The 24,549-nt window shown below is 42.7% G+C and overlaps 10 protein-coding genes across 10 annotated transcripts; 6 read left to right on the top strand and 4 right to left on the bottom strand. All coding sequences in view use genetic code 12, as the record gives it.

Moving 5' to 3' along the window:
- Positions 1 to 7: 7 nt before the first annotated feature.
- On the bottom strand, positions 8 to 1,192 carry YHM2 (Yhm2p; the record flags this gene model as incomplete). The annotated part of the gene is made up of 1 exon (XM_001485150.1): positions 8 to 1,192. One exon carries the CDS (start codon positions 1,190 to 1,192, stop codon positions 8 to 10), a length of 1,185 nt encoding a protein of 394 aa, XP_001485200.2.
- Positions 1,193 to 1,777: 585 nt separating this feature from the next.
- Positions 1,778 to 3,031, top strand: FAD2 (Fad2p; the record flags this gene model as incomplete). The annotated part of the gene is made up of 1 exon (XM_001485149.1): positions 1,778 to 3,031. The coding sequence occupies one exon, from the start codon at positions 1,778 to 1,780 to the stop codon at positions 3,029 to 3,031; it is 1,254 nt and encodes a 417-aa protein (XP_001485199.2).
- Positions 3,032 to 3,073: 42 nt separating this feature from the next.
- On the bottom strand, positions 3,074 to 3,772 carry PGUG_02927 (protein-S-isoprenylcysteine carboxyl O-methyltransferase; the record flags this gene model as incomplete). The annotated part of the gene is made up of 1 exon (XM_001485148.1): positions 3,074 to 3,772. One exon carries the CDS (start codon positions 3,770 to 3,772, stop codon positions 3,074 to 3,076), a length of 699 nt encoding a protein of 232 aa, XP_001485198.2.
- A 49-nt stretch (positions 3,773 to 3,821) lies between these two features.
- PGUG_02926 (uncharacterized protein) lies at positions 3,822 to 4,502 on the top strand (the record flags this gene model as incomplete). The annotated part of the gene is made up of 1 exon (XM_001485147.1): positions 3,822 to 4,502. One exon carries the CDS (start codon positions 3,822 to 3,824, stop codon positions 4,500 to 4,502), a length of 681 nt encoding a protein of 226 aa, XP_001485197.2.
- A 15-nt stretch (positions 4,503 to 4,517) lies between these two features.
- Positions 4,518 to 5,093, bottom strand: ARC18 (Arc18p; the record flags this gene model as incomplete). Its single annotated transcript, XM_001485146.1, has 1 exon — positions 4,518 to 5,093. The coding sequence occupies one exon, from the start codon at positions 5,091 to 5,093 to the stop codon at positions 4,518 to 4,520; it is 576 nt and encodes a 191-aa protein (XP_001485196.2).
- Positions 5,094 to 6,184: 1,091 nt separating this feature from the next.
- ROM2 (Rho family guanine nucleotide exchange factor) lies at positions 6,185 to 10,108 on the top strand (the record flags this gene model as incomplete). The annotated part of the gene is made up of 1 exon (XM_001485145.1): positions 6,185 to 10,108. The coding sequence occupies one exon, from the start codon at positions 6,185 to 6,187 to the stop codon at positions 10,106 to 10,108; it is 3,924 nt and encodes a 1,307-aa protein (XP_001485195.2).
- Positions 10,109 to 10,289: 181 nt separating this feature from the next.
- On the top strand, positions 10,290 to 11,249 carry FEN12 (fatty acid elongase; the record flags this gene model as incomplete). Its single annotated transcript, XM_001485144.1, has 1 exon — positions 10,290 to 11,249. One exon carries the CDS (start codon positions 10,290 to 10,292, stop codon positions 11,247 to 11,249), a length of 960 nt encoding a protein of 319 aa, XP_001485194.2.
- A 1,093-nt stretch (positions 11,250 to 12,342) lies between these two features.
- On the top strand, positions 12,343 to 13,362 carry STP4 (Stp4p; the record flags this gene model as incomplete). The annotated part of the gene is made up of 1 exon (XM_001485143.1): positions 12,343 to 13,362. One exon carries the CDS (start codon positions 12,343 to 12,345, stop codon positions 13,360 to 13,362), a length of 1,020 nt encoding a protein of 339 aa, XP_001485193.2.
- A 420-nt stretch (positions 13,363 to 13,782) lies between these two features.
- On the top strand, positions 13,783 to 14,523 carry PGUG_02921 (uncharacterized protein; the record flags this gene model as incomplete). The annotated part of the gene is made up of 1 exon (XM_001485142.1): positions 13,783 to 14,523. The coding sequence occupies one exon, from the start codon at positions 13,783 to 13,785 to the stop codon at positions 14,521 to 14,523; it is 741 nt and encodes a 246-aa protein (XP_001485192.2).
- A 54-nt stretch (positions 14,524 to 14,577) lies between these two features.
- On the bottom strand, positions 14,578 to 24,402 carry TOM1 (E3 ubiquitin-protein ligase; the record flags this gene model as incomplete). Its single annotated transcript, XM_001485141.1, has 1 exon — positions 14,578 to 24,402. The coding sequence occupies one exon, from the start codon at positions 24,400 to 24,402 to the stop codon at positions 14,578 to 14,580; it is 9,825 nt and encodes a 3,274-aa protein (XP_001485191.2).
- Between the last annotated feature and the right edge of the window lie 147 nt (positions 24,403 to 24,549).

Raw genomic sequence — 24,549 nt, 5'->3', positions numbered from 1 at the left:
TACTCTATTAATGGCCAGCACCCTCAGCGTTCAACCACCGTTTGAAAATGTCACCAAACGCAACCATAAACACGGTCTGCCACACCCCAAGAGCTACTCTTGGGGTAACACCTCTGTATAAGCCCTTTAAGCCATTGTTCTTGTAGATGTAGGAAAAGGCAGACGCAACTCCCAAGTTCTTGGGACGGTTAGGATCGGTGGTTTTCGATTGCATTTCGACTCTGATCACTTCAATTGGCTGGTTCCAAGCAGACAAACCACCACCAATCACAGAAGCACCAATTTTCTCCACCGCACTCATCTTTTCCGTTTCTCCTTTACCGGTCAATGAACGTATAGCCTCTTCTGCCAATCTGGAAAGACCAAACCGAGATCCCCAATTTGTCATCTGACGAATAGCCACGGCATTGACACCCTTGTTAATACCTCTGATACCTTCTTTTCTCCAAATTTCCTTGAATACTTGGAAGGCAGTCTGTTGCGGAACCCCGCTAACAGCAGCCTGTTTGCTTCTGGTGATTTCCACAGTTTTCATACAAGTACAAAATCCCATTGTGAGGTACGCTTGAGCCAAACCTCCGGTGACACCACCTCCCATTCCTGAAATAAAGTTGGAAGCACCAAGTTTCTTGTAGTGATATTCTGCTTCAGCTGACACGAATAACAACACTGCACCCTTTGTAGAAGCTTCGATCCATGCCCAAGGAATCAATCCCTGGTAGAAACCCAAGAGTCCACCTCTGGACATCACCAACTTGGTGGCTTGAACAATGGATAAATTTCGGTTGGCGGCCATGGTTGTCTTGACCACTTCCAAAGGTTGACCCAAAGTAGTTGCTTCAGCCATATTCAACCCAGCACCCAAGAGGATGTTGGAGAAGTTGACAGGCTTCTTTTTGATCTCGGTATCGGGGGAAATAGTAGCCATTGGTGATTTTTCGGTGAAGAAGGTAAATATATAGCCGCTTGGAATTTTTTTGAAACCCCGGCCGATACCGGACCCGCGGGGTAGTTCCGCTGGTGTTGGGTGGATTGGGCGGGGCAGAAGAGATGAATTAAAGAGGAGAGAGAAGTAGAAAGAAAGGAACGTGAAGGGAGAGGGAAGAAGCGAGTAGCCTGGCTTGAGTTTAGAGTACTTTCGTAGGGGGAAAAAGCTATTGTTCAAAATTTCCTTTTTTGACATATTTTTCATAGACCAATTGCAAAATTGGCAAAATCAGCAAAATGTGAAAATTGAAAATAAAAGAAAAAAGAAATGGATGGCAAAAGATGTACACGAGAATCGATACTGTTTTATATATCATACAAAAGTCTCAAAATAGACTTAAATTTACTCAGCAATACTATCCGCGTCTTCTTGCTTCGGATCCGATCTCGTTCCTGATTTGGGTATCGGATCCTCACGTGCACGTCAATTACCATGCCTGCAGATGGAATGCCAAGACGAAGCATGAGGAACAATAACTTCTGATTACTCACAGCCTCTCAAGCGATAAGGTTGCCCCAATTTATGATGGAATATCGTCATTCATCCCAAAACCCTAATCGTCGAGTCTAGCATTTCCAGCACCAATTTGTCCTCCCCAATGGCATTATCAGTTTGATCTCATGCTCCATGTCGCGCATTTTGCGCAATTGCTCAAAAAATTGGGTAGGGTGCACGGGTGCCGACCACAACCTCTTCCCGGATTGGGTGAGATTGTTCCACAAATTTTTTTCTTTTTCTTTGCCTACATAAACCGTTGTTCTGCATTGTCATTTTCACGGTTTTTTCACCATGATAAACTCTGCAACTTCTACTGCTACGTCCAGCGGGTATGGAACTACCATCAATAGAAATGGTAACGTGGCCACCTTATCCTCCAATGTTAAGGCGATTGACACCTATGGTGACGAGTTTGTAGCGCCTGATTACTCGATCAAGGATATCTTAAAGGCGATTCCTGCTCATTGTTACGAGCGTAGAGTGATCGAGTCGATGTACTATGTTTTCAGAGACATCTTTTGGATCGGGGTGTTCATGTACGTCGCCAATAACTACATTCAATTGCTTCCAGCTCCATGGATGAGATTTGCAGCTTGGGGTGGTTACGTGTGGGTTCAAGGATTGCTCCATACTGGGTTGTGGGTTTTAGCACACGAATGTGGCCACCTGGCTTTCAGCGACTACAAGTTGGTAAATGACACTGTGGGATGGGTATTGCACAGTTATCTCATGGTTCCTTACTTTAGCTGGAAATTTTCTCATTCCAAACACCACAAGGCCACGGGTAACTTGAAAAGAGATACCGTATTCATTCCAAAGACCAAGGAAGAATTCTTGGAGTCTAGAGATCATGACCACGACATCGATGACATTGTGGGTGACTCTCCCATTTATACCTTGTACCAGCTCATTCTTCAACAATTTGGTGGATGGATCGCTTACTTGTTCACCAACGTTTCTGGACAAAAATATGAAGGAAAGAAATGGTATCAAAATAACCACTTTAACCCCGCCTCTCCTATTTTTGAATCTAGAGAGTATTGGTACGTTGTGATGTCTGACATTGGTATCTTGACCCAACTGATCGTAGTGTACACTTGGTACAAGAAATTTGGAGGTTTCAACTTGTTGGTTAACTGGGCTCTTCCTTATGTGCTTGTTAACCACTGGTTGGTGTTCATCACCTTTCTCCAACATTCCGACCCAAGAATGCCCCACTACACCCCTGAGCAATGGAATTTCGCTCGTGGTGCCGCTGCTACCATGGACCGTGAGTTTGGGTTTGTCGGAAAGTACATTTTCCACGACATCATCGAGACTCACGTCTTGCACCACTACGTTTCTAGAATTCCTTTCTACAACGCTCGTGAGGCTAGTGAAGCCATCAAGAAGGTGATGGGATCTCACTACCAACACAGTGATGAGAACATGTGGGTTTCGTTGTGGAAGTCTGGTAGATGGTGTCAATACGTTGACGGGGACAACGGAGTGATGATGTATAGAAATGTCAACAACAAGGGTGTTGGCACTGGCAACAAAGCTTAGAATTAGAGCTTAGAATAGATTATAAATAGATAAGTCATGAGTTTAGCGTATGAACGGTATACCCACAGGAGTGGCCGCTCGATATTGAACATAATCGTTCTTGAAAAACTTGATCAAAAGCAGTTCTTCATAATCGATTCTCGCCTTGAAAAATTTCCACAATTTGAAGCTTCCGCCCAACAAGATGACGGTATTACCCAAGTAAAGCTGGGTGCCTATAAACCACCAGAAAAATCCAAAATAGCTGGGATGTCGAATATACTTGTAGATTCCATGTTTGATGAGAACATGAGTATCGTCTTTTTCTCTTTGAATATAATGATTGAACGATTCCCGGGCAGTATACATGGCTCCAGTTCGACAAACTTGGCCCATAAGTGCAATAATTAATCCCAAATTAGACGACCAGTCAAAGATGAACGGCTCGAAAATCACCTCGATTAAAGACCCCAATAAAACGAAATGCAATTCGGTATCATTCAAGATAAACGAGTCATCGTCCACCTGAGAATTATTGAATAGACAAGTGGACAAAAATTCCAACATGTGGAACGTGGAAATTATCGCCAAATAACAGCTTATTCGAATGATAGTCACTCCATATTGATGAGTATTTGAAACATGCAAAATCAACATACCCAAGCAAACCAGCAAAACCACACCTATACCAAACGCCTTGAGTGCCACTGTAGCCAAATCTACCTTTTCAGGATCATATTTGTTATACTTGGTTCCAGGCATCAGTTGGTGAAATTTCACTGCGCACTGATAAATTTCATTTGTCTTTGTAATGTCTTACAATGTAGATAAAAATCAGCTTCATATTATAGCCATGACCTCAATGGTTCTTGGAAGCGTAGCTGGGACCGGTTTGATCTTGGTAACCACAGAATATAGTCGGTTGGGGTTGTACTTGCTTTTTATAGCTGCCTATCATTTACTTGAATTCATCAATACTTATACTTATCAGCGAGAAACGGTTACAGAATCCCTGTTTTTGTTGTATGGTAATGTTGGAAGCAAGGAGTACCTTCTCATGCAATTGTTAAGTATCTGGGAATACTTTTTCATCAAAAGTCGATGGCATATTTGGCCCTATATGAAACATACCATTTTTATAGGAATGGTTATGGCAACAATTGGTCTTTATATTCGACACCGAGCTATGAAAGTGTGTGGAAATGGGTTCTCCCACTATATTCAAACCACTTCCAGACAAACACATAATCTTGTTACCCACGATATATACGGTTGGTGTCGACATCCTAGTTATTTGGGATTCTATCTTTGGGCAATAGGTTTGCAATTATGTCTTTCCATACCGTTATCGTTGGTTTTAACTACAGTTATAATAACGTGGTTCTTTCGTACCCGAGTAGCATTCGAAGAGTGGTTTTTGGTCAACAGACTCTTTGGCCAAGAATACATCGACTACTCCAACAAGGTGGGGACATTGATACCATTTGTATAGTCAAATATATAGCCGCTACAAGCTTTTGTTCATAAATCTTCTTCTCGTGAATGCTAGCCAAAACTTATCGGGAACTTGATCGTTGGCCAGGTACACTCTCTTCAACAATCTATCGGCCAACTCTTGTCTAAATTGCAGCAAATACGACCGGAGTAACTCTGCATCGTTCTTGTTGGTTGGAGCTTGGTACATGGAGTTCAATGGGAACCCTATATCGCCCGGAAGGGCAAAGTTATCGAGAGCCAAATTGTTGAGAATTCGTGTAGCTTCTCTCAAATTGACCAGTTTATTCAACTTGGACAAACAGTCGCTGACAAATAAGATGCCGTAGATTAACAATCTGTCTGCTGGACCCTTAATTTCAAAGTTTTTGAAGAAAGAATTGGCTCTGAACAAATCCAACGTTTCCTCAATGATGTCATAATCTTGTTGTGGGGGATATGAAGGTCCACGGAAACTCGTGTGCAATGGAAGTAGTACCAAGTTACCTACCAAACGAGCATCAGGGCCCGATTCCGTCAAAAATGTCGAATGATATGGAGGCATGATGGTGATTGAGGATCGCATTCTCGTTATATGGTTGACATCCATACACCACGAAAAAGGCTGCAATAGATAGGATACATTACGGTTAAGGACAAGGCAGTTCCTCAGATTTCAAATTGAGCTTGGAGACGTTCTGTGACAAAAGCGTGACGTTTGGAAAGGGGCCAACTCCTTAGGAGACTACTTTACTGTTAATGAATATTACTAAGCTAACCAAGCTCAAAGCCCGAAAGCCGAGAAGTGTTTGTTAATCATCATTTGTTAGGGAATTCTGACTTGAAATGATTCGTAAAGCCGAAACGAGACACATCGAATTTATCACGGCGAGTAATTGCTATATTAGAATTGTGCTCGTATTTCTGAATTTCTATTTTTAGTGCGAAGGCAGCTTGAATATGAATTGATGAGAAGAGTCGATACTTCCATTTCTAGTTTACAATAAAACGAATTAGTGCCTTTCACCATTCATATTCTATTGCACTAAAAATTTGGTATACAGTGCAAGGGTAATTTTGATGCTTGCTAATATTTAAGAAGTACAATTTGCAGCAACATTAATTAAACGATATTAATCAAAATCGCCAAGATTCAGTGTGCCAAATCTTCCATGAATCTCGTACTACCTCTCTTTGATTTTTTTCCAACCTCCGCCCCACCACTCACACTACCTGTCACCTGTGCTCGGGGCTGTTGCGATACAGGAATGTCGCGGCCGCACCAAAATTTCATCAAGCAAGTTCACCCACTTATTGTCTAGCATAGGTGGAAGCTAGAATAAATTTGGGGGGATTATAGCGTTTAAGTTCCACGTATCTGCTCCTGCGGTGTTGAAGATCAGATCACTTGGCTCTTTTGTCTTATTCTTAAGGTAATTCAGACATACCACGACGACTATTTTGAGGCGATTTCGAACAAAACTTTGACCTCCGTCTCCAAGAACAAATCGACAGAATTGTCGTATTTAGCTCACCAGTCGTTCCGCTATTGTTATCGCTCACCATTCAGCAAATTGCACTTCTGAAAAGTCATAACTCCCAAAATCCGAACGTCCCACCTAAAAAAACTTTGATCTCCAAAAATAACCATCCTGGATTTATCAACTCGCCTTGACCCCATCCAGTAAATACATACTGACCATGGCCGATTTTCCGCCCCGGCAACATAGCCAATACCAAAATACCGTGAGATTACCCGAACATTTGTTACCGCAAGCGGACGGATTCCAGCGGTCATTCGAAGGCAGTCCCGACCGTTCTGCTCAGCAGCCTAATGCTCCCCCAGGCCGCCATCCTTTCCACCAACGGGCGTACGCAGATCCGCAGAAACAGCAGCCCCAATATGGTGCTCCGCCTCCTCCTCAGCCTTCTCACCAGGGCCAGCATTTCGCCAACTCCGGTGCCCCATACAATCAACCAGTAGAGCAAAACCAACGCCCTCAATTCACCGGTCAACCTCAGCCGTATTCTGGCGCACGGCACCAGGAATCCCAGTTCCACGACGCTCGTGCTCAGCCATATCCCATCCAAGAATCACCCCAGGTTAACCAGAGACCATTGCCATATCCGGTGGGATCTGACATCGACGAGTTGCTGGAACTCACGTCGCCGCCTTCCGCTCCTTCTTCTGTTCCTAATTTTCTCCCACAGTCCAGAAGATCGCACCGTAAAGCGCCCATGGGCATGCCTCCGATCCAAACATCTAATATTTCCACGATAGGAGGTGGCCCAGCGAGCGCTGATGGTGGAAGGCGTATTGTGTCAACGCCCCTGTATGGCTACGGTCAGCACTCCCCTCAGACCGCACAGCATATATCTGCAAATGACCGGACTCGCTCTCTCACCTCAGAGTCTTCGAGACACCAACGGATGCAAAAAAACATGCCTACGGGACCCCAGCAGTGGCAGTCGCAGGGTCAACTTGCCATGCAGCAGAAACAGGGCTATAACCATATGTCTCAGTCGCACAAACCGTCCTCCAGCAGCTCGGGATCCTCAAGCTCGGGCCACAGTTTCTCGCTAACTTCCAAGTCGAGGTCGTTCACTTCACTTTCAAAGTTGTCGTCGTTGTCTGGCAAAAAATATAACTCTTCAGCATCACTAAACGGCAACAAGACCCTCGACAGAAATGCCTCTTCCACCACATTGAATTCTCAAAGAACAGTTTCGATGCCTGGTCCTCCCAAGCAGGTTGTATATCCAGCGTTCCTTTCTCGAGTCGCCAAAGTTTTCAAGGACTCTATAATTTTGACCATCAATACCAAGGATGGTTTGGAGTACCATGATTCGTTTACCGGAAAAATGGCGGTGGATATTCTTTGCAAGATCATTCGTACCAATGACCGTAACTTGGCACTTCTCTTGGGTAGATCTCTCGATGCACAAAAGTTCTTCCGTGACGTTACCTACAACCATCGGTTGCGTGATTCCGTTCATGAAGTGTATGCCTTCAATCACATCTACACTGGAGTTGACTACAACAGCAACAATAACAGCAAGCATGGTTCCTTTGCCGAGAAAAACCATTTGCAACCACTGACTTCCCATCAGCAACTTATCCAACAAAATGTCTTACAGCAGCAACTTCCTTCTCACACGTCTAACGGAGTGGTTCCTTTACCTTCAACCCCCCCTGCTATGATCCCTGCAGATGCTAATTCAGCGAGCTACATGAATGAGAGCACAACTGCGGCAACAGGAGTGAACGGTGTGTTTACGATTTTGACCGATTGTTACTCGCCAACGTGTACCCGAAACAAATTATGTTACAGTATCGCATGTCCACGTCGTTTGGAACAACAGGCAAGACTTCATATGAAACCACAGGGCGGACTTGCTCGTGCTGTTTCAAGACTCTCATTACACGATCATGAGGAGCAAAAGACGTTGTGGCACGAAACCGTTCCTCAATCTGTGTTGGATGGACTTGACAAACATGAGAAGATGCGCCAAGAACTCATCTACGAATTTATCTACACAGAGAGAGACTACGTTAAAGACTTGGAATTCATGACTGACTTTTATATCATGCCTTTGCGGAATCCAACTAATAATATTATTCCTGAAAGGGAACGAGACGCATTCATCATGACTGTTTTCGGAATGATTGGAGAATTGTTAAAGCTTGCCAAGAGTATAAGTGAAGCACTCACTCGGAGACAACAACAACAGAAACCGGTCATTGAAACATTTGCAGACGTTTTCATCGAGTACATTCCTCATTTTGATCCTTTCATCAAATATTCCGGTAACAAGGTGTTTGCAAGCTTTGAGCATGAGAGACAACAACAGGTAAATCTCAAGTATGCCAGATTTTTGGAAGCCATTGAAAAGAAACCTGAATCTAGGAAGCAAGATTTGTCATCGTTTTTGATGAAGGGAGTACAAAGACCGGCTCGGTACCAATTGCTTTTGAAGGGGATTCTTGATAATACCAAGGAGACTTCACCTGATTATAAATATCTTCAAAAAGCAAAAGAAGAGGTTGAAAAGGTGTTGGTTAAGATGAACGTTCAAACTGGTGAGAGCACAGATAGACACAAAATCATGGTCTTACACAGGTTACTCGGAAAGCAAACTTTGGAAGAAAGATTTAACTTTAAGCTTTCCTACAGTAGAAGAATCATCTATCAGGTCACTTTGAGCAGAAAAAGAGACAACGAGAAAATTGACCTTTATTTGTTTGAAAACGCATTGTTGCTTGTGAAGCATAAGATTCAAAATAAAAGGGAACAGCATAAGGTGTATGAAAAACCCATATATCTTCCCTTGTTGTTTGTCAATAGTGGATACGAGGCTCCAACACCAAGAACGATATTGCCTCATCGCTTAGACGGTTCGATCGTGTCAGACACTGGCTTAAAAGCTGCCAAAGTTGAGAACAATTTCATCAACTCAAGTTCTAATTCTAATATCAAATTTCAAATCAATTTCCTCGGATTGGGCAAAAACCAGGTTCATGCTAGTTTGTTTGCCGATGATATCACCAATCAGACTCAAGTTCTTCTGCAGATTCAGCAACAACAGCGCAAGTTGATTGAACAGCACGACATCTTTTCACTTACAAAATTCGAGACAAGACGGTTCCATGGAAATAACAGAATCAACTGTGCTGTACCATGCTACGGTGGTAAGAAGATGTTGTACGGTACCGATTCTGGGATCTGGGTGGCTACTGTGAGATCTATCAATGCTACTTCCAATGAAAAAATCTGTTCTGAACCAACTATGGTGATCAAAAAACTCTATGTTACACAGATTGAGGTTTTAGTTGAGTTTTCCCGTTTATTGGTGGTTTCAGACAAGGTGTTGTACGAGTTTGACTTGGCATGTACTGATTCCTTGGATTGCGAAAAGAACACTAAATCCGGTAAGTGGATATTGGACCATGTTTCCTTCTTCAAAACGGGTATCTGTAATGGAAAGTTATTGGTTGCCTCTGCCAAGACAGGAAATACCAATGGTATCAGTATCTTTGAACCAAGCAATCCATTCAATGCCCGCAACAGGAACAGAAACAGAAATTACGACATTCGTGATATTTCATTTACTTCGGAACCAGTTTCAATCTCGTTTTTGAAAACGAAACTCTGCGTTGGTTGCACCAAAGGATTTGAGGTTATCTCATTGGAAGAAGGAAAGAAGGAACCAATTTTGGACGAGGCCGATCCGTCGCTTGACTTTGCTACCCAAAGGGAAATGGTAACGCCGTTGGCAATTCATCGGTTGAACAAGGAATTTTTATTGAGTTATTCCGAGTTTTGTTTCAAGGTGCTTCAAAATGGATGGAGAACCAACCATGAATGGGGTATTTTCTGGGAAGGAAACCCCCAGCACATTGTCATGTTCTATCCTTACTTGTTGGCGTTTGAGCCCGGATTTATCGAGGTGAGGGACCTTGAAACCACACACTTGATCCGAGCACTTGTTGGGGAAAATATTCGGTTTCTTCATTCGAACGAACATGAAGCGCTTTATGCTTGCGAGGAAAATGGGTATGATATCATTGTAAGTATCGATTTCTTGAACTTGAAGCCTAGAAAGAAAGTGGAAAAGGCCAAGTGAAAAAGGCATTTATGAAAGGAAGTGGAAAAGGCCAATTGAAAGAGGCATTTATGAACAGTATATATCTTGTCACTGTATTATAGGTGTAGCGGAGGTAGAATATCACAGGTGGCACCCAGAACACCAACGTCCGTGAGGAAAAGACGCGAAAATTCCCCAACTGATTTAGTTTTTCATTTCCATGGCCAACATCATCGAAGTCTCGGTTCCTAGTGTGGAAAGGCCATTTGGCTTGCACTTGTGGCCCATATTCAGCTATTTCTTTGAAAAAGTAAGTGGTTACCCCGCGGAAAAATTCCAGTTTATCCACCACGAAACTTTCTTGGCAAATGGTTATCATGCTATTGGTATCATTATCGTGTACTACATCATTATTTTTGGTGGAAGATCGTTAATGAACAAGTTGAATGCGCCGGCTTTCAAATTAAACTTTTTGTTCCAGATCCACAACTTGGGATTAACTTTGATTTCGTTGGCATTATTGTTACTTGCCATTGAACAATTAATTCCCATTTTGTATCATCATGGTCTCTTTTATGCCATCTGTGACAAAAATGCATTTGCTCCCAAGTTGGTCACGTTGTACTATTTGAACTACTTGACCAAGTATTTAGAGTTGATCGACACGATATTCTTGGTGTTGAAAAAGAAAAAGTTGATGTTTTTGCACACCTACCACCATGGAGCCACTGCATTGTTGTGCTACACGCAATTGACCGGATCCACCTCGGTCGAATGGGTACCAATCACGCTTAATTTAGCAGTCCACGTCGTGATGTATTGGTACTATTTCTTGAGTGCTCGTAATATTAGAGTTTGGTGGAAAGAATGGGTTACTAGATTCCAGATTATCCAATTTTTGATCGACTTGGTATTTGTCTACTTTGCAACCTACACCCACTATGCATTCAGATACTTCCCATCGTTACCCCACGTAGGTGATTGTTATGGATCTGAATTGGCAGCTGCTTATGGTTACTTGATCTTGACCAGTTACTTGTTGTTATTTATTTCTTTCTACATCCGCGTCTACAAGAAAACCGGCAAGAAAGCAGCGCCAAGTGAAAAAGCCGGTAAGACGCTGGCTACCGCTTCTGGTGTTAGCACTGGAGATTCAAAAGTGAAATCAAGAAAGGCATAATAGGGGTGTTCGTTTACGTAATTTAAATGGGGCGAAATCGCAGCTATTTAGAAGATTCCATTCATCTTTCCTAATTTGTCGATTTGGAACCTTGGCATATGTAGGATGAAAGGGACCTGTCAAACCAGGACACCATGCTTAAAAAATAAAATGAATTTCAGATTTATAGACGTAGAATATGCTCATAACGAGGCAATATGAGCCGGGGAACGGCGAGATTGCTGATGCAATAACGCTTAACTCATTGTTCTATGTGCGAAATCTGAAGCAAATGAAATTTAGGGGTAATTGAATTTTGAATGAACAAAAATGGATTACGAATAAGATCTACATGATTAGACGAGGTAGCTATCGCAGGCTACCACGATGAATAGGATGGCTTGGCAGCAATCCGGCGCTGGCCGAGATTACTTAATTTTTACGTAAATTCGGATCGTCATGTGCTGCGCGCACAAGAAATACCTCAATTGGTTGCCGATGCCGACACCTGCAGGACACCAAGCCTTTCTCCTGTGTGGGGTCATAACCTGGCAATTATGAGCCGCACCCCTATTCTCGATAAGAAGGGGCCGCCGAGTGAGCGCGGTATTAGAGCCGAATCTTGCAGTTCAGCGACCAATTGTCAGCAATGGCGAAGTAAACTAAACTGCACTAAATAGCCAACGTACATTAGACTAGAACTCCTTTTGTGGTGACCAAAACGGTGATTCGGAGCCAAATCGTTGCCAAGCTCATAATAGGAGGTGCTCTGCGCGGCTGAAACCCGCCAGGTCCGAGATCCCAAATTGCACGTGATGTACTGTCCAAGTGGCGCGGGAGACACGGAAACCTTAAGCCGTGCCGACGGGATCGACGGACATAACAGGTCGTAAATGGATAATGGGAGGTCGCATGTTTGAAATGCACTCGGAACATGATGAGACAGCCGGGATGGAACCCTTGCTATCACTAATCCCGGCTCGGACATTCACTGCAATGGAATCGAACACCGCACTTCCGGCAAATTTTACGACATCCCGCGCCTCCCGGTAGCGCGGGCTCAGCCGTCTGTGTTCTGAGCCGCAGCGATGTGGGCGCAATTTTGGTATATAATATGTCGGCTGCGAATCTGTCCAGGAAACTTTGTCAATCGCCATTTTTTATATTTATCATAATGATGGGTTATCTTTTACCACACCCCACAGTACCTATAAAACTTCCATCGATCAGATCCTTACTGTTAGATCTTCCTGAACCAATAACCAGATCGGAATCTGATCCATATTTCCATCAAGTGGCACCACCTCCTCCACCACCACCATCCAAATTACCCATCGGAGGTTCTCATACCTACCAACTTCCCAGCCCCAGTACATCTCCACATGATACCAACCGTCTTGCCACCCTTTCGCGAGTCAGTACTAGCGGCATTTCTAACAAACAACCACCTCCAGCGCTCAACTTTTTGCTGACGGAATCGGGTACAAAACGGATAAAGTTGCTGGTTCTGCCGCAGTTGGAGCCTTTATCGAATCCAGACAGCTACGACCAGTCTTCGGATTCGAGGAGTGTGCTGCCCCTCACACTGGGAGGCGAGGAAGTAGGAGTGGCGGAGGATGGCGACGGTGTCGGGTCGGCACATAGCGAGTGCGCCGTTCCGGATTCAGATAATCGGCCGAGAAAGAAACGCCAATGTCCGCAATGCAACTTGTACTTCAGCAACCTTGCCACTCACAAATCCACCCACTTGAAACCAACATCACGGCCGCACGTATGTAAATATTGTCATCGCGGATTTGCCCGTCCAAATGACTTGTTCAGACACACCAAGTGCCACTGGAAGGAAATTGGTTCTGATAGGGGACAATTTAAGTGTCCTTTCAAGCTCACTCTGGGCGAAGCTAATTCAGAAGATCACTGTTGCCATCCTCTGGGAATATTTTCTCGTTGCGATACATTCAAGAACCATTTAAAAGCAATCCATTTCAAGTACCCGGCTGGAACTCGCAAAGAACAAAGAAGTAAGGTTGCTGGAACATGCAGACTTTGCCAACAACAATTTGCCAACGTTGACGATTGGCTCACCAACCATGTGGAGAAGGGTATATGCTCTTACCAACTGCACCACGATTAAGCTACGAAGCACTGTACAATATAGATATATAAGGCTCCAGGAAGTATGAATTCATGAACTACGGACAAAATAAACTTGCCAAATAAACTTGACCGGCTGGCTACACTAAGTGCTTATGGCTAAAGCTTATGGCTATTGGCTATTGACTATGGCTAAAGCTTAAGGCTGTGGCTATTGGCTGCTACCTTCTGGTTCATGTTTACTAATACAATCTCGACAAGTTTTCAATGCACCTATTCCATCTACACACAAGAAATTATGGACCAAAGTCACAAATTCATAAGTATAATCCAAGAGGTACTATTTCCCTCGGCTCTCGAATCGTATCTCGCAATCTTCATAACCTTATTGTTAGCGCACATGCAGGAATCGATGCAACCCTTCCGGCGATTACATATGATTGGTATTTGTTAATTGCTAATGAAATTGTTAGTGAAGGCTCTCCTATCTCTCTTTCTTTTGTCCACTTACAAGACATTGCCAGGAGCATATGTCATTCGTTTCTATTATCGAGCTTTTGTCACCTTGGCACTAACCAGGAAGAAGTATGTTTCACTGAAGAAGCAGAATACCTTCGGTTATACCGGTGATTCCAAATTGGACATTTTCAAGCCTAGCACTTATACGTCGTATGTGTCGCCATTGGAAATCGATATGTTTGTTCACAAGTCCAATTCCACCTATTTTACTGACTTGGATCTCGCAAGAATGGACTTGGTTTTGAGGGTGTTCCAAAAGTACTTTTTCCAAGAATTTGACAATGACTTTGGTACTTTCAAGAGCAAATCCGTCAACAACTTCCCCTATGCGCCAATTGCAATGGTTGAGTGCACATTCAAGAAGGAATTGAAAATTTTTCAAAAGTTTGAAATCAAGAGTAAGGTTGTAGCATGGGACGATAAATGGTTATTTATGATGTCAGAATTCAAAATACCAAAGTCCGACCGCACTTATGCCGTGGCAATGACAAAGTACGTTTTCAAGAAGGGTGGAGGCAGAACCACCATAAACCCAGAGGAGATGATTGAACGTTGTGGTATGCTCAATGATGAGGTCAAAGCTATTAATAAAGAGAATTATGAACTAGTCAAACATTTGGCATCGACTGACGATTTGGAAGCCATGTTCGACAAGTTGACATCGAGAACTTCAAAGCTTTAAGTTACAATAGAACAATAGAATTATTTATATAGATTATGCTAAAGTGTTTTGTTTTCAAGCTAATCCAAACCCTTCGTGGCCCTCTGTTATCGCTAGCAAAAGTGATCCCCTCAACGTCTCATAAGTTTCGTAGGCGGGTAAATCAATTTGGTTGAAACAGGTATGAGATGAGGGCAATCGGTCGGTAGTTCCATAGTCTCGATGGATACTAAACTTGCTAATTCCATTGGATCCACTGAGTTCTTTAAATCCATTTAAAGGCACCTTTGAAGTACCGGTTGCGAATTGTAAAAGCTTGGCTCTCTCTTCGTTATCAAAAGACATCACTGCTCTCCAAAACCATTGAATTTGGATCGAGGATGGGGAGTAGTTGTGGTACTCAGTGTTACTCTTCCAGTCACTAACATCGATATCTGGAAGACCAGAAATCAACAACTCCAATTCCTGCTCATCAAAAATCAGCACAAGGTCTTTGGGAATCATGTCATGGAAACCTGCCAAAAAGTTGTTCATCTGTTCGGCAACAGACGTTTGAAGTCGATATTCCACCACTAGCTTGACATATTCTTGCTTATTTTCTTCGGTAACGGGGATATTGTGTCCGTTCTCAATCAAATCAATTACCTTGTGTTCACCATAATCATCTGTCTCCACTGAGAAATCTTCCGTAATAACATCGGTAATATCGTTCTCCAACATCCACATCAAAGATTTGAAATAGTCATTGTCCAACGTCTCCATATCCTTCAACGATACGGGTCTGCCTAACAATCTCTTGTAAACGGCTCGACTGAAATGGCAGTCCAAGAAGTTACTATCATAAATGGCTTTTCCAATAATCATTCCAATGAACTTGAAGAAAGAAAGATGCTCAGGGTTGATAAACGATGTTCTGTTGGGGTGGAAAGTAGTCTCGTCAGAAGCAACTGGAGTGAACAATGCATAGTCGGGATTGAACATCTGACGAGAAAGAACTTGATACCACTCTCTTGTCACACCTCCAGCGTCCACACCCGATTCTCCCTTGAAGCTAATTTCTAGCTTGGATTTCCTAACTTCGTCTTTCGACTTGAAGAAAAGTGCACGGTATGAATCCAAAAATACTTGATCTCTCCTAACATTGATAGCAATCTTCAGATTGTCGTCACTTTCCTCGTGTAGTTTTCTGTCAAAGTAGTTCTTCTTGTTGTCGAATTCCAACACCCTGGGGTTTCTAATAAGCATTCCAAAAGGTCCACTCATCAAATTTGGATTCGTGCGAACCATGTGGTTGAGAATCTTCTTGTGCTCGTCAGTGAACGAGAAGAATAAACTCTCTATGGGTTCTTTTTTGAAATCAACCTTCCGAGCTTCGTACTTGGTGACATCCTTCACTTGCACTTCGTTCACACGACTGTGTTTACACACAACCATTAACGATTCAATTAAAGGAAGTAATGCAGTTGTGATTTGAAACGTGTTCAGCCGCCCGTCTAGGAGTTGCAAACACTCACTCAATGCATCCCACAAAGTTCCCAAGGCCAAGCGCTTATAAAGACCTGTTAATTCTTCGACTTCGTCCACCTTTTCTTTCTTTTCCTTTGTCTCAAACATATAATCCAACGCCGTCAAAATCCGCAAGAGTTTAGCTTGATCAGAGCTGGCAGCACAGAACTTTGAAAAAGCTTTGCTATGAGCCATTCCTTTGTCTGGATCTGAACACTGTTCCAAGTCTTTGCTCAAAGCGTTGAGATCCTCAATAATTGTGGAACCCAAGGATGTTGCCTTATCAGAAAGTTCCAACGAGAAAGTCTTCTGAGCATTGGGCAAAACAGAGAGATTCTGCATGGCACCTATGGTACGCATAAATGTAGCATTAGGGCATTCCTTAGCAGTCAATATCTTGATGACTTGACTCACATTGTGCTCTGGAACGTAAGGCAAATTGGAATTGGCTTGCAAACCTAATTTCGTTCTCACAAATGCACTGATTGCCTTAGTGGACATTTGTAATACTCGAGCCAAGATGTCCACAAAGGCTTGATTTTCACATATGATATCGTTCTCTAGTAATTTCAACAAGAGATTGATAGGATATTTGCTCTCTTTCAGGAGATGAGCCAGAGCCCTTAATTTCTTTGACGATTTCTTTGACATGAATGGGTTTTCATGTTCTTTGCAAATGTAATAGCGAACATGATTGTTTCTTTCAAGAAGGTAGTCAATGGCTTCAATTACCTGAAGTCCAAGCGTCAATGGCGTGCATTCGACGGGGCATTTCGCGTTTTTAGCATCGGTGTTCTTAGATTGTTCAACACCAACTCTGTTATCAATTTGAGCCATAAGTTTATCCAATGGTCTCTTGTTATTCAATCCATCATAAAGAAGAGCCACCAAATAGTTCATAACCTCCGTTCTGGACTGCTTGTTGTTGCATGTATAGTGAAGAGCTTGATAGATACACTCACGCTTAACAAGTGGCTGTGGAACGAAGAGAAGTCTAATAATTGCTGCGACGCCCGACTTGCCCATTAACAGAGTGGCATAAGACTTTTTCGCTTTCAGAGCAGGCGACAGAAGATCTTGGTCCCGCAAAGTCGAATGAGCATCAATTTCCAGGCCACTGCTTGGTAATATGATAGAACGAGCAGTTTGCATGTCTTCCTCATCTGCATCATCGTCATTATCGGCCAGGTCAAATCTGGGATCACTCAACCCTGAGAAACGACGTGCCATAGATTCCTGCTGAAGTATCTCGTCCCTTATATTCTCAGGCAAAGCATCCAAGAAATCAGGGTCGATTTCGCGTGCTTCACCATCCTGAGAAGTTGCATTGGCTCTTCGTTCACGAACATGTTGAGTGAAGACCTCCTCTCTCATATCATCTGGAAGAGCTTCGAAGAATTCTGGATCTATATCAGTTCCACAAATGTCGACTTCTCTATCACCAATGTGAACGAGAACCGGCTCATGTGGCGGAGCTGTATTCTGTCGTTCTTCTCTCTCTCTCGCTTCCTTCTCACGCAAAATCTTCTCTTCTTCTGCCTTCTTCTTCAATCTTTCTTCTCGTTCCTCACGTTGCTTCTTGACTTCCTCGAGCCTTTTCTTGTTTAACTCGATGCTATCTGCTTCTATGCGGTTCAAAATGGCAGGAATGATTCTGGTTTCAGATGACGATACTTCATCTTTGAACATTCTATAAGTATCCTCCCATCTTTCAACCGTTGATTTGAGATACATTTCATTCTTGACATTGTCTGGGTTTCTTTTGGGGTTGTTGAGCATCTCAATAAGACTGTCAAAAGCCCTATCAAATTGTGACATGTTGTCATGTACCCCGATATGAATCTCACCACGAGCAATATTGCCTCGATTCGCTCTTGTGAACAAATCTCCAAAGAAAAGATAGTCGTCGTTACGACCATTGGGAACGATTGTATCTAAGAATGTAGTGAACTCTCTTTCTCGTGTACGAGAAGGCAAACCAGATCGTGGTTGCATGTCATCGTCACTGAGTTCTTCGTCTTCATCGCCCGAATCATTAAGTTCAAGATCAACGGCTCTGTGACTATCTCTATCAGCATTGTGAACGCTAGAGGCATTATCATGCGACGAAACGTCTCCAGCATCATCTTCAAAAGCCTCAATCCATCCATCAAGGTCCTCTTCGTCATATTCACTTTCGTCTTCTTCACCCATGCTGTTCTCATCCGTAAGATCTTCATCGAAATCACCAGAATAATTGGAAAAACTGTCTGAAACGTCTTCATCTTCTCCCAAGGAGTCGTTTGAACCAGAATCGTCAGCGTCCAACTCCAATTCATCAATGATCTCAATGTCCTGGTCGCCAACCTCGTCCATCTCGTCAACATCATCGTCATTAAGATCAGAATCCTCGTCAAAACTCGACTCTGAACCTTCTTCGCTGCTATTGAGCTCTCCATCTTCGTCTGATACTTCATCCCCTGACATGAGGACTTCAAGGGGTCCATTCTCATCATAGTAGTCCATTTCATCTTCACTTTCGTCCTCAACATCGTACATTCCAAGTGTGGAGTTCTTGAAGAGGTCTGGAGTCTCATCTCCTTCCTCCATGACTTCTGGTACTTCTTCATCGTCATCCTTATCCACCGTTTCACCATCGAAAAGATCATGTTGATCCGTTTTGATTTTTCCAAGTAGAGTAACGGGTTTCAAACATGCTTTCATTACCTTGTGAATTTGTGGAAAGTTGAGATCGAGTTCACCAACAAGTGAAGAAAGCAACTGAGGGAGATTGTTGTCGACGAATACTCTTGCGACATAAAACTGGTCGTGCTTAGTGGCATTCTTGTTCAAGATTGGCTCAGCCGTCTCCCTGAACTTCGACGATATCAAGGAACCGCACAACTCACATTGATCTATGAGCTTACTATAGCGCAGCTCAATGCTACTTGGTGATCTGAAGCTTTCCATAAGTGTTTTCAGGAATACATCCACGAAGAATTTTCGAATGAAAGCCATATCCACATCTTCATTTGTTGGAACCACAGCATTCTCACCACTGAGTAAAGGAGTTGACACTAGCCCCAAAATTGCAAGTCTAGTAATTGAAGAGATTGCAACACGCCTATCACCTTCAAGTCCCAGCGAATGTTGAAGAGAATTTGTTGGAAGCAATTGATGAAGAAGGAAGTTGAGTGCGGTTGACCTTGGTTTCAACTCGTTTCCGTTCTTCTTCGAGAATGTTAAGAATTCAAGCTTTGCATCCTTATAGGAACTGAGTAGCTCTGTAAGAGTTTGTAAGAGGAAACAAGCATACGAAAAGTTAGGGTTTTTGAAAACCTCGAATTCACGTTTCATCTTTGAAGTGTTGTCACCTTCCCGCTTTTTAGAATCAGAGTCAACTGGGTCTGAAAACCAGTCAGTTTTGCTCAACTCCATCAATTCTGAGATCAACAAATGAACCAACCCTGTTGAGTGAAGAGGCTTATAATCGGACAGTGAAGCGTCTTCTTCCATGGAGTCAGCCATATGAACGTCAGAGTTTGTCCCTCTCTTTATTTCAGCATCGGAAAGCCTGTAGACATTCAATGAAGTAGGGGTTAGCTCGGCACCATCATAGTTGTGTAGTCTGTATCTTTCGGAAAAAACATCAGCAAAAGTGAGCGGTTGACGGAAGATCAATGTTGACGACTCACGCAAGATAAACCGCAAGTCTCGCTTTGACCGTGAACTAAGTCGAGAAGCCTCATTCAACTCCACCAGAAAATTGATTTTCAAGAAACCAGAGTTCTCGAAACACCTGCGGAATAATACAATAAGCGCATTGTGATACCTATCGTAGATCTCTTGATTTTTTTGTCTGTCTGCTTTGGTGAACGATTTTTCACCATTAAGGATAAAGCCTCTTTCCCTATCAAGAGACCTTGAAAATTTCAATAGTTCAGGAAGCACGTTCGACTTTGCGACCTGAAGTAAAAAGATGTCTGTCTGTGTCAAAAGAATCAATATCTTCGTCACTGACATGGCAGCATCAATTGAATTGAGGCCCTTAAGGTCTAAAACGAGCTGACAAAGAAATTTGACCCTGGAATCGTCCAATAAGTATGGATCACCGAACTTGAAATTTTCATTGTGCCTCGATGGTTCTAGCTCCGGAAGACTCTTGAAACATAAAACCTGTTCCATTATTTGCAACATGCTGTAAAAGTAGGGAAAGTTGAGATTTTCGGAGCGGTGTTGCAATTCATTAAGAGTGAAATCAGCAATTCGATCATACACCAGGTACTTGGGCTTCTGGATCTTGATTGCCGAGCGGAGAAATTGAGCTGATATATCAAGCTTTTCCCTCTCCTCGCTATTGTCTGCGAACGAGACTGCTGCCTTTGTAACCTCATCCATGAGACCAGATACCAAATTCTCTCTCTCATCAGCAGTTGACGCTTGCGCTAAGTATGCCTCAACAATGTTCGATATACACAGGGGACTTAGCTTGGCAAAAAGGTTCCAGATAGCAAAAGATTGAGAGGAGAAGTCAGCTCTCAATTGCTTAAACTCATTTAGAGATGGAGATGACGGATAATGGAGCAGAAAGTCAATAGCATCCTCGTTGATCCTAGCAACATAGTCTCCCCAGTCATCTTCGTTAAGTTCAAGGTTAGGACAAGTGGGTAAAGTTCCTTGGTCCAAATGTGAAGCATGGCGGAAGAAGTGGTTAGCATTTTGTTCAGACATTCCTAGCGTAATCAAATAGTTCACCTGATCGACTGGTGGGTGCACATTCTTAACGTCAAGAGGATAAAAGTCAGTGATCTTTTCCTCGTGTGTGTCGTTAAACAATTGTTTTCCAAGGTGGGCGATAGCCTTTGTAATAGGTGGCTGGAGGGATCCAATCACACCTTGCTTCAAAAGCTCGACAAATGAGTCAAGGAGTTTCAATGCTTCAACCTTGCACTGCATTGCAAAGGTGCTCACTAGGTGATCATCTGGAGAATTGTCGTATCCTTGATGAAAATAGTTTTTTCCTGAAGGCAATTGAAGAATCAGATCTTCGTCACAGAGGTACAACAAAAGCTGAATCGCTTTAGCTGTAGCTTTCAGTAAAATATCATGGGGATCGGTTGAGATGTAATACTTCTCAGCTGTAGACTCAGATGTCTTATCTGGTTCAGGCAAAGAAAGTAAATTCGCAAAGACTTGACAGGTATTTTCTCTGATTCCATGCAAGACTCCGTTTTGTAAGAAAGACATAGCCAAAGACGTTTGAAGCATTGCTTTGTTTCTCTCTTTCTGAACCAATATGTAAAGGCAAATGTCAGTCAAAGAAAGAAAATAACGTTCGAAAAGCAGCTTATCATTGTCCTGCTTCAAAACCTCGGAATAGTCCACTAGTTTGGAAAAGATTCGCCCGATTTCAATGGTTATCTCCACGGCAGATCTTCTCCAGTCAGCTTGCACAAAATCTTGACGTTTATGCATGCATATTTTTCCAAGAGAGCCAAATAATATAACGGCATAGTTTTGGAATCGGAACATCAAGTATCTTAATTGCAATGTATTCTTGAAGGGTGCGTTCGTAGCCTCCTGAGATTTTGAACTGTGATCTCCTGGTTCTTTGGGATGCAAAATTATTGGTGTCGATTCCTTCAGGATATCAAATACAGGCGACGTATTCATGGAAACATCAGCAGGTAACATAGAGTTGATTTTGGCTTCTTCCATAATCGATTGTTGCAACATTGAACCTATTCTCTCAAGGACCGAAAATCCCTTAGCACCAAAAAAATCTGTCAACTGATGAAACCTCTCATGGAAAAGGAAGCTTGGATTAACGTAAGTTTCTGTCAATGCAAAAAGAAGAGTGTTGAGAACATTCAATTCACTGAGAACTTCAGTGGACTGTTCTATGCTATGCTCAGTTAACGAAAAGTAACTGAGCTTTGATGAGTAAGAAAAGAAGTCCGTAAGGAGCGGAGTTTCTATTTTGCTTTTAATCTCCTCGAAAAGCACCGGCAAACCATAGTTCCTGTCTTCGTCATCAAAATATTTCAAAACACCCATGAAGGTAGAAAACCCATTGGAGTTTGTATAGTCATAGGGCGTGTTCTTTATTTTGAGAAATTCGAGCCAAACGCTAAAGGGAATCTCGCTCATGGCATCCTTGCCCCATTGGCCGCTATCTTGAAGTAAGCCGCCAAGGAAGAAGAAAAAGTTATCCAAAACGTAGGCCGTAGAGGAGGTTTCCCATGAATCGATCTGAGCTTCTCCATCCTCATCCTTTATTATTTCTTCAGTGCTCAGATACAAGGCACGCCCATCGGACTCATACATCTTTATGCCGCTGACAGAATCGGAAATAACGCCAGGAAGTCTTTGCGCCAAAAGTTTGACCTCACGTAAAATCACCGGTTTCAACAGCGGATAGTGACGTCCAAGTTCATCAAAGGAGCACCCCAAATTCGTTGCCATATCTGCTCGAACCAACTCCTTTGCATACTTGACTTCTAGGAAAGACTGGAAATACTTGTGTATGGCATTCGAATCAAGAACTTTTTGTAGACCGTCTTTATTGAGACATATTGCACCAAGAACTTCCGGAAGTGTCACCAATAGGTCTGGTGACGGCATGAATAACGTCTCATAATTATCTAATATGGTATCGACTACCTTTCCTTCTTTCAAAATTGGGAAAGCAGTGGGCTCGTTGTGAATGATGTAGAATATCGCATCAATCGTCGCACCAAGAATAAGAGGACCAAACGTCCAGTTGTTCTCAAGTATCAAATTGAAGCTATGCAATATTGATGAGTCAAAAAGGTTTCTGAGCCTGTCTCCTAATTCGGTTTCGATCAAGTGGGTCGTCAACTGCAACATATTACGAATATAGTTTGCTTGACGAAAGGTGATAGTGTAGTAGACTTTGGCCAGCTTTGGAGCTCCACCGCCAAATCCAGGGTTCTCTAAAGCAAAATTCACTTCATATTCAATGTTTTCGATCAATCTTTTGAAGCCTCCAAGGGCAACGAAATCAGCCATTGAATCGGTATGCGAAGATATGAACAAAGTAGTCAAGTGAGTCGCCGCGGAGCACGTCCATCTATACTTTGACTTGACATTGAAAAAATCTAATAACTCCTTCAAGAGCCCACCAGCTGCAAGTCTTGTAGCCAAACTATTGATAGGAATCATGTTACCAATCATGTTGAAAAGATGGATATATGCCTTTTCGAAGCAGTCATCATCTTCATTGATAATTTTTGTTCGAATATGTCTGATGCATTGGAAAAGCACACCATGGCTCACGTTACCCCCAAGACTCCTAATGAGGTCGCTGCTCCATACCCGTCTCAAAGAAATGCATTCAAGGGCTTTAATAGCATTGAAATAAAGATTTCTTGTCACCATGGAGCTACTCTCAGGCAGAATAATTTGCACCAAGTCTGTAAGAATCGAGGGATCGAGTTCGTTGGGTATGATACAACAAACGTATGCTAAAGCTATAAGCTTCGTGTTCAACAAACCTTCACGTAGCTTCAATGCGTCTGAAGTCTTTGAGTTCATGGCTTTTGCAACTCTTGCGTGGAGAGAGAACTCGAACCAGTATTGTTGTGGGATCGAGGCCAGTGCCATGTCGTAGATCTGCTGAAGCGAATGCTTGCGAACGCTTTCTTCGGGAAGAAGAAATCTTGTCAAACCTTCAGGTGGGTCAGATTTTTCGGCTGCTTCCCTTTTTGACTTCTTTTTCCGTTCTCTCTTGGATGGTGTAGGCTTTTCAGCAAAGTAGTGAAATTCTATCAGTTTCCACTTGGTGGGATACTTTGTTTTTGGGTTCAACAAGTCTAAGCATGTCAACTGCATAAAAGACTTGTCCTTCTCGCTTTTGTTTTGGAACGAACTTGCCGGAACAGGAGGAGGAAAGCTCTTTGCAATTTGAATGATCTTGCTTCTTATAGGTTTTGGAGCAGCGTATTTGGAAGTGCTGGTTTGCACAAACAATTCCCCCATACATACCATGACTTTGAGAGTTGCTTGCTGGATGGATATTGAGGGCGCCAACACCAACTGGTACAATCTATCAGAACTAGCATAGATAGATCTGTTGGAACAATGTTCAAGAAGCACTGAAGTGTAAAGAAGTATTGAGGTTACCAAACTATCATCGGATTCAGATACTTCACAAAGCGGAACAATTTCCTTATCAAATCCATATTTTTGAATTTGAGTCTCGAGAATTTCATCAAACCTATTAAGTACTGGTACCCAATGGTACAAGTCACCACGCGGTCTTTCCCACGTCAAGTTGTTCTGAAGTAGTTGCGTTAGATCAGGCAATGGCGATGTGGTCATTTCGTCAATGAGATCCTTTAATGGCTCGGCCATTTCCATTTTTTCCAAATGGTTTCTTTTCGAGATGATCATGGTAGTGATTTATTGGGTATAGCAATGCAAAAAAGTGCGGATTTTTACTGCCTCACAGTCAGATATACAAAATTCTGGATAAATGTTTGGTAAATCTATCCCAATATCGATTCCAATAAACTCTATTATCGGCCTTAAGTGTCACAG

Source organism: Meyerozyma guilliermondii, genomic scaffold (assembly GCF_000149425.1).
Source record: "Meyerozyma guilliermondii ATCC 6260 scaffold_3 genomic scaffold, whole genome shotgun sequence".
NCBI classification, from domain to species: domain Eukaryota; kingdom Fungi; phylum Ascomycota; class Pichiomycetes; order Serinales; family Debaryomycetaceae; genus Meyerozyma; species Meyerozyma guilliermondii.
The sequence above is the reverse complement of the archived record's forward strand: the minus strand, read 5'-3'. Positions and strand labels throughout refer to the sequence as shown.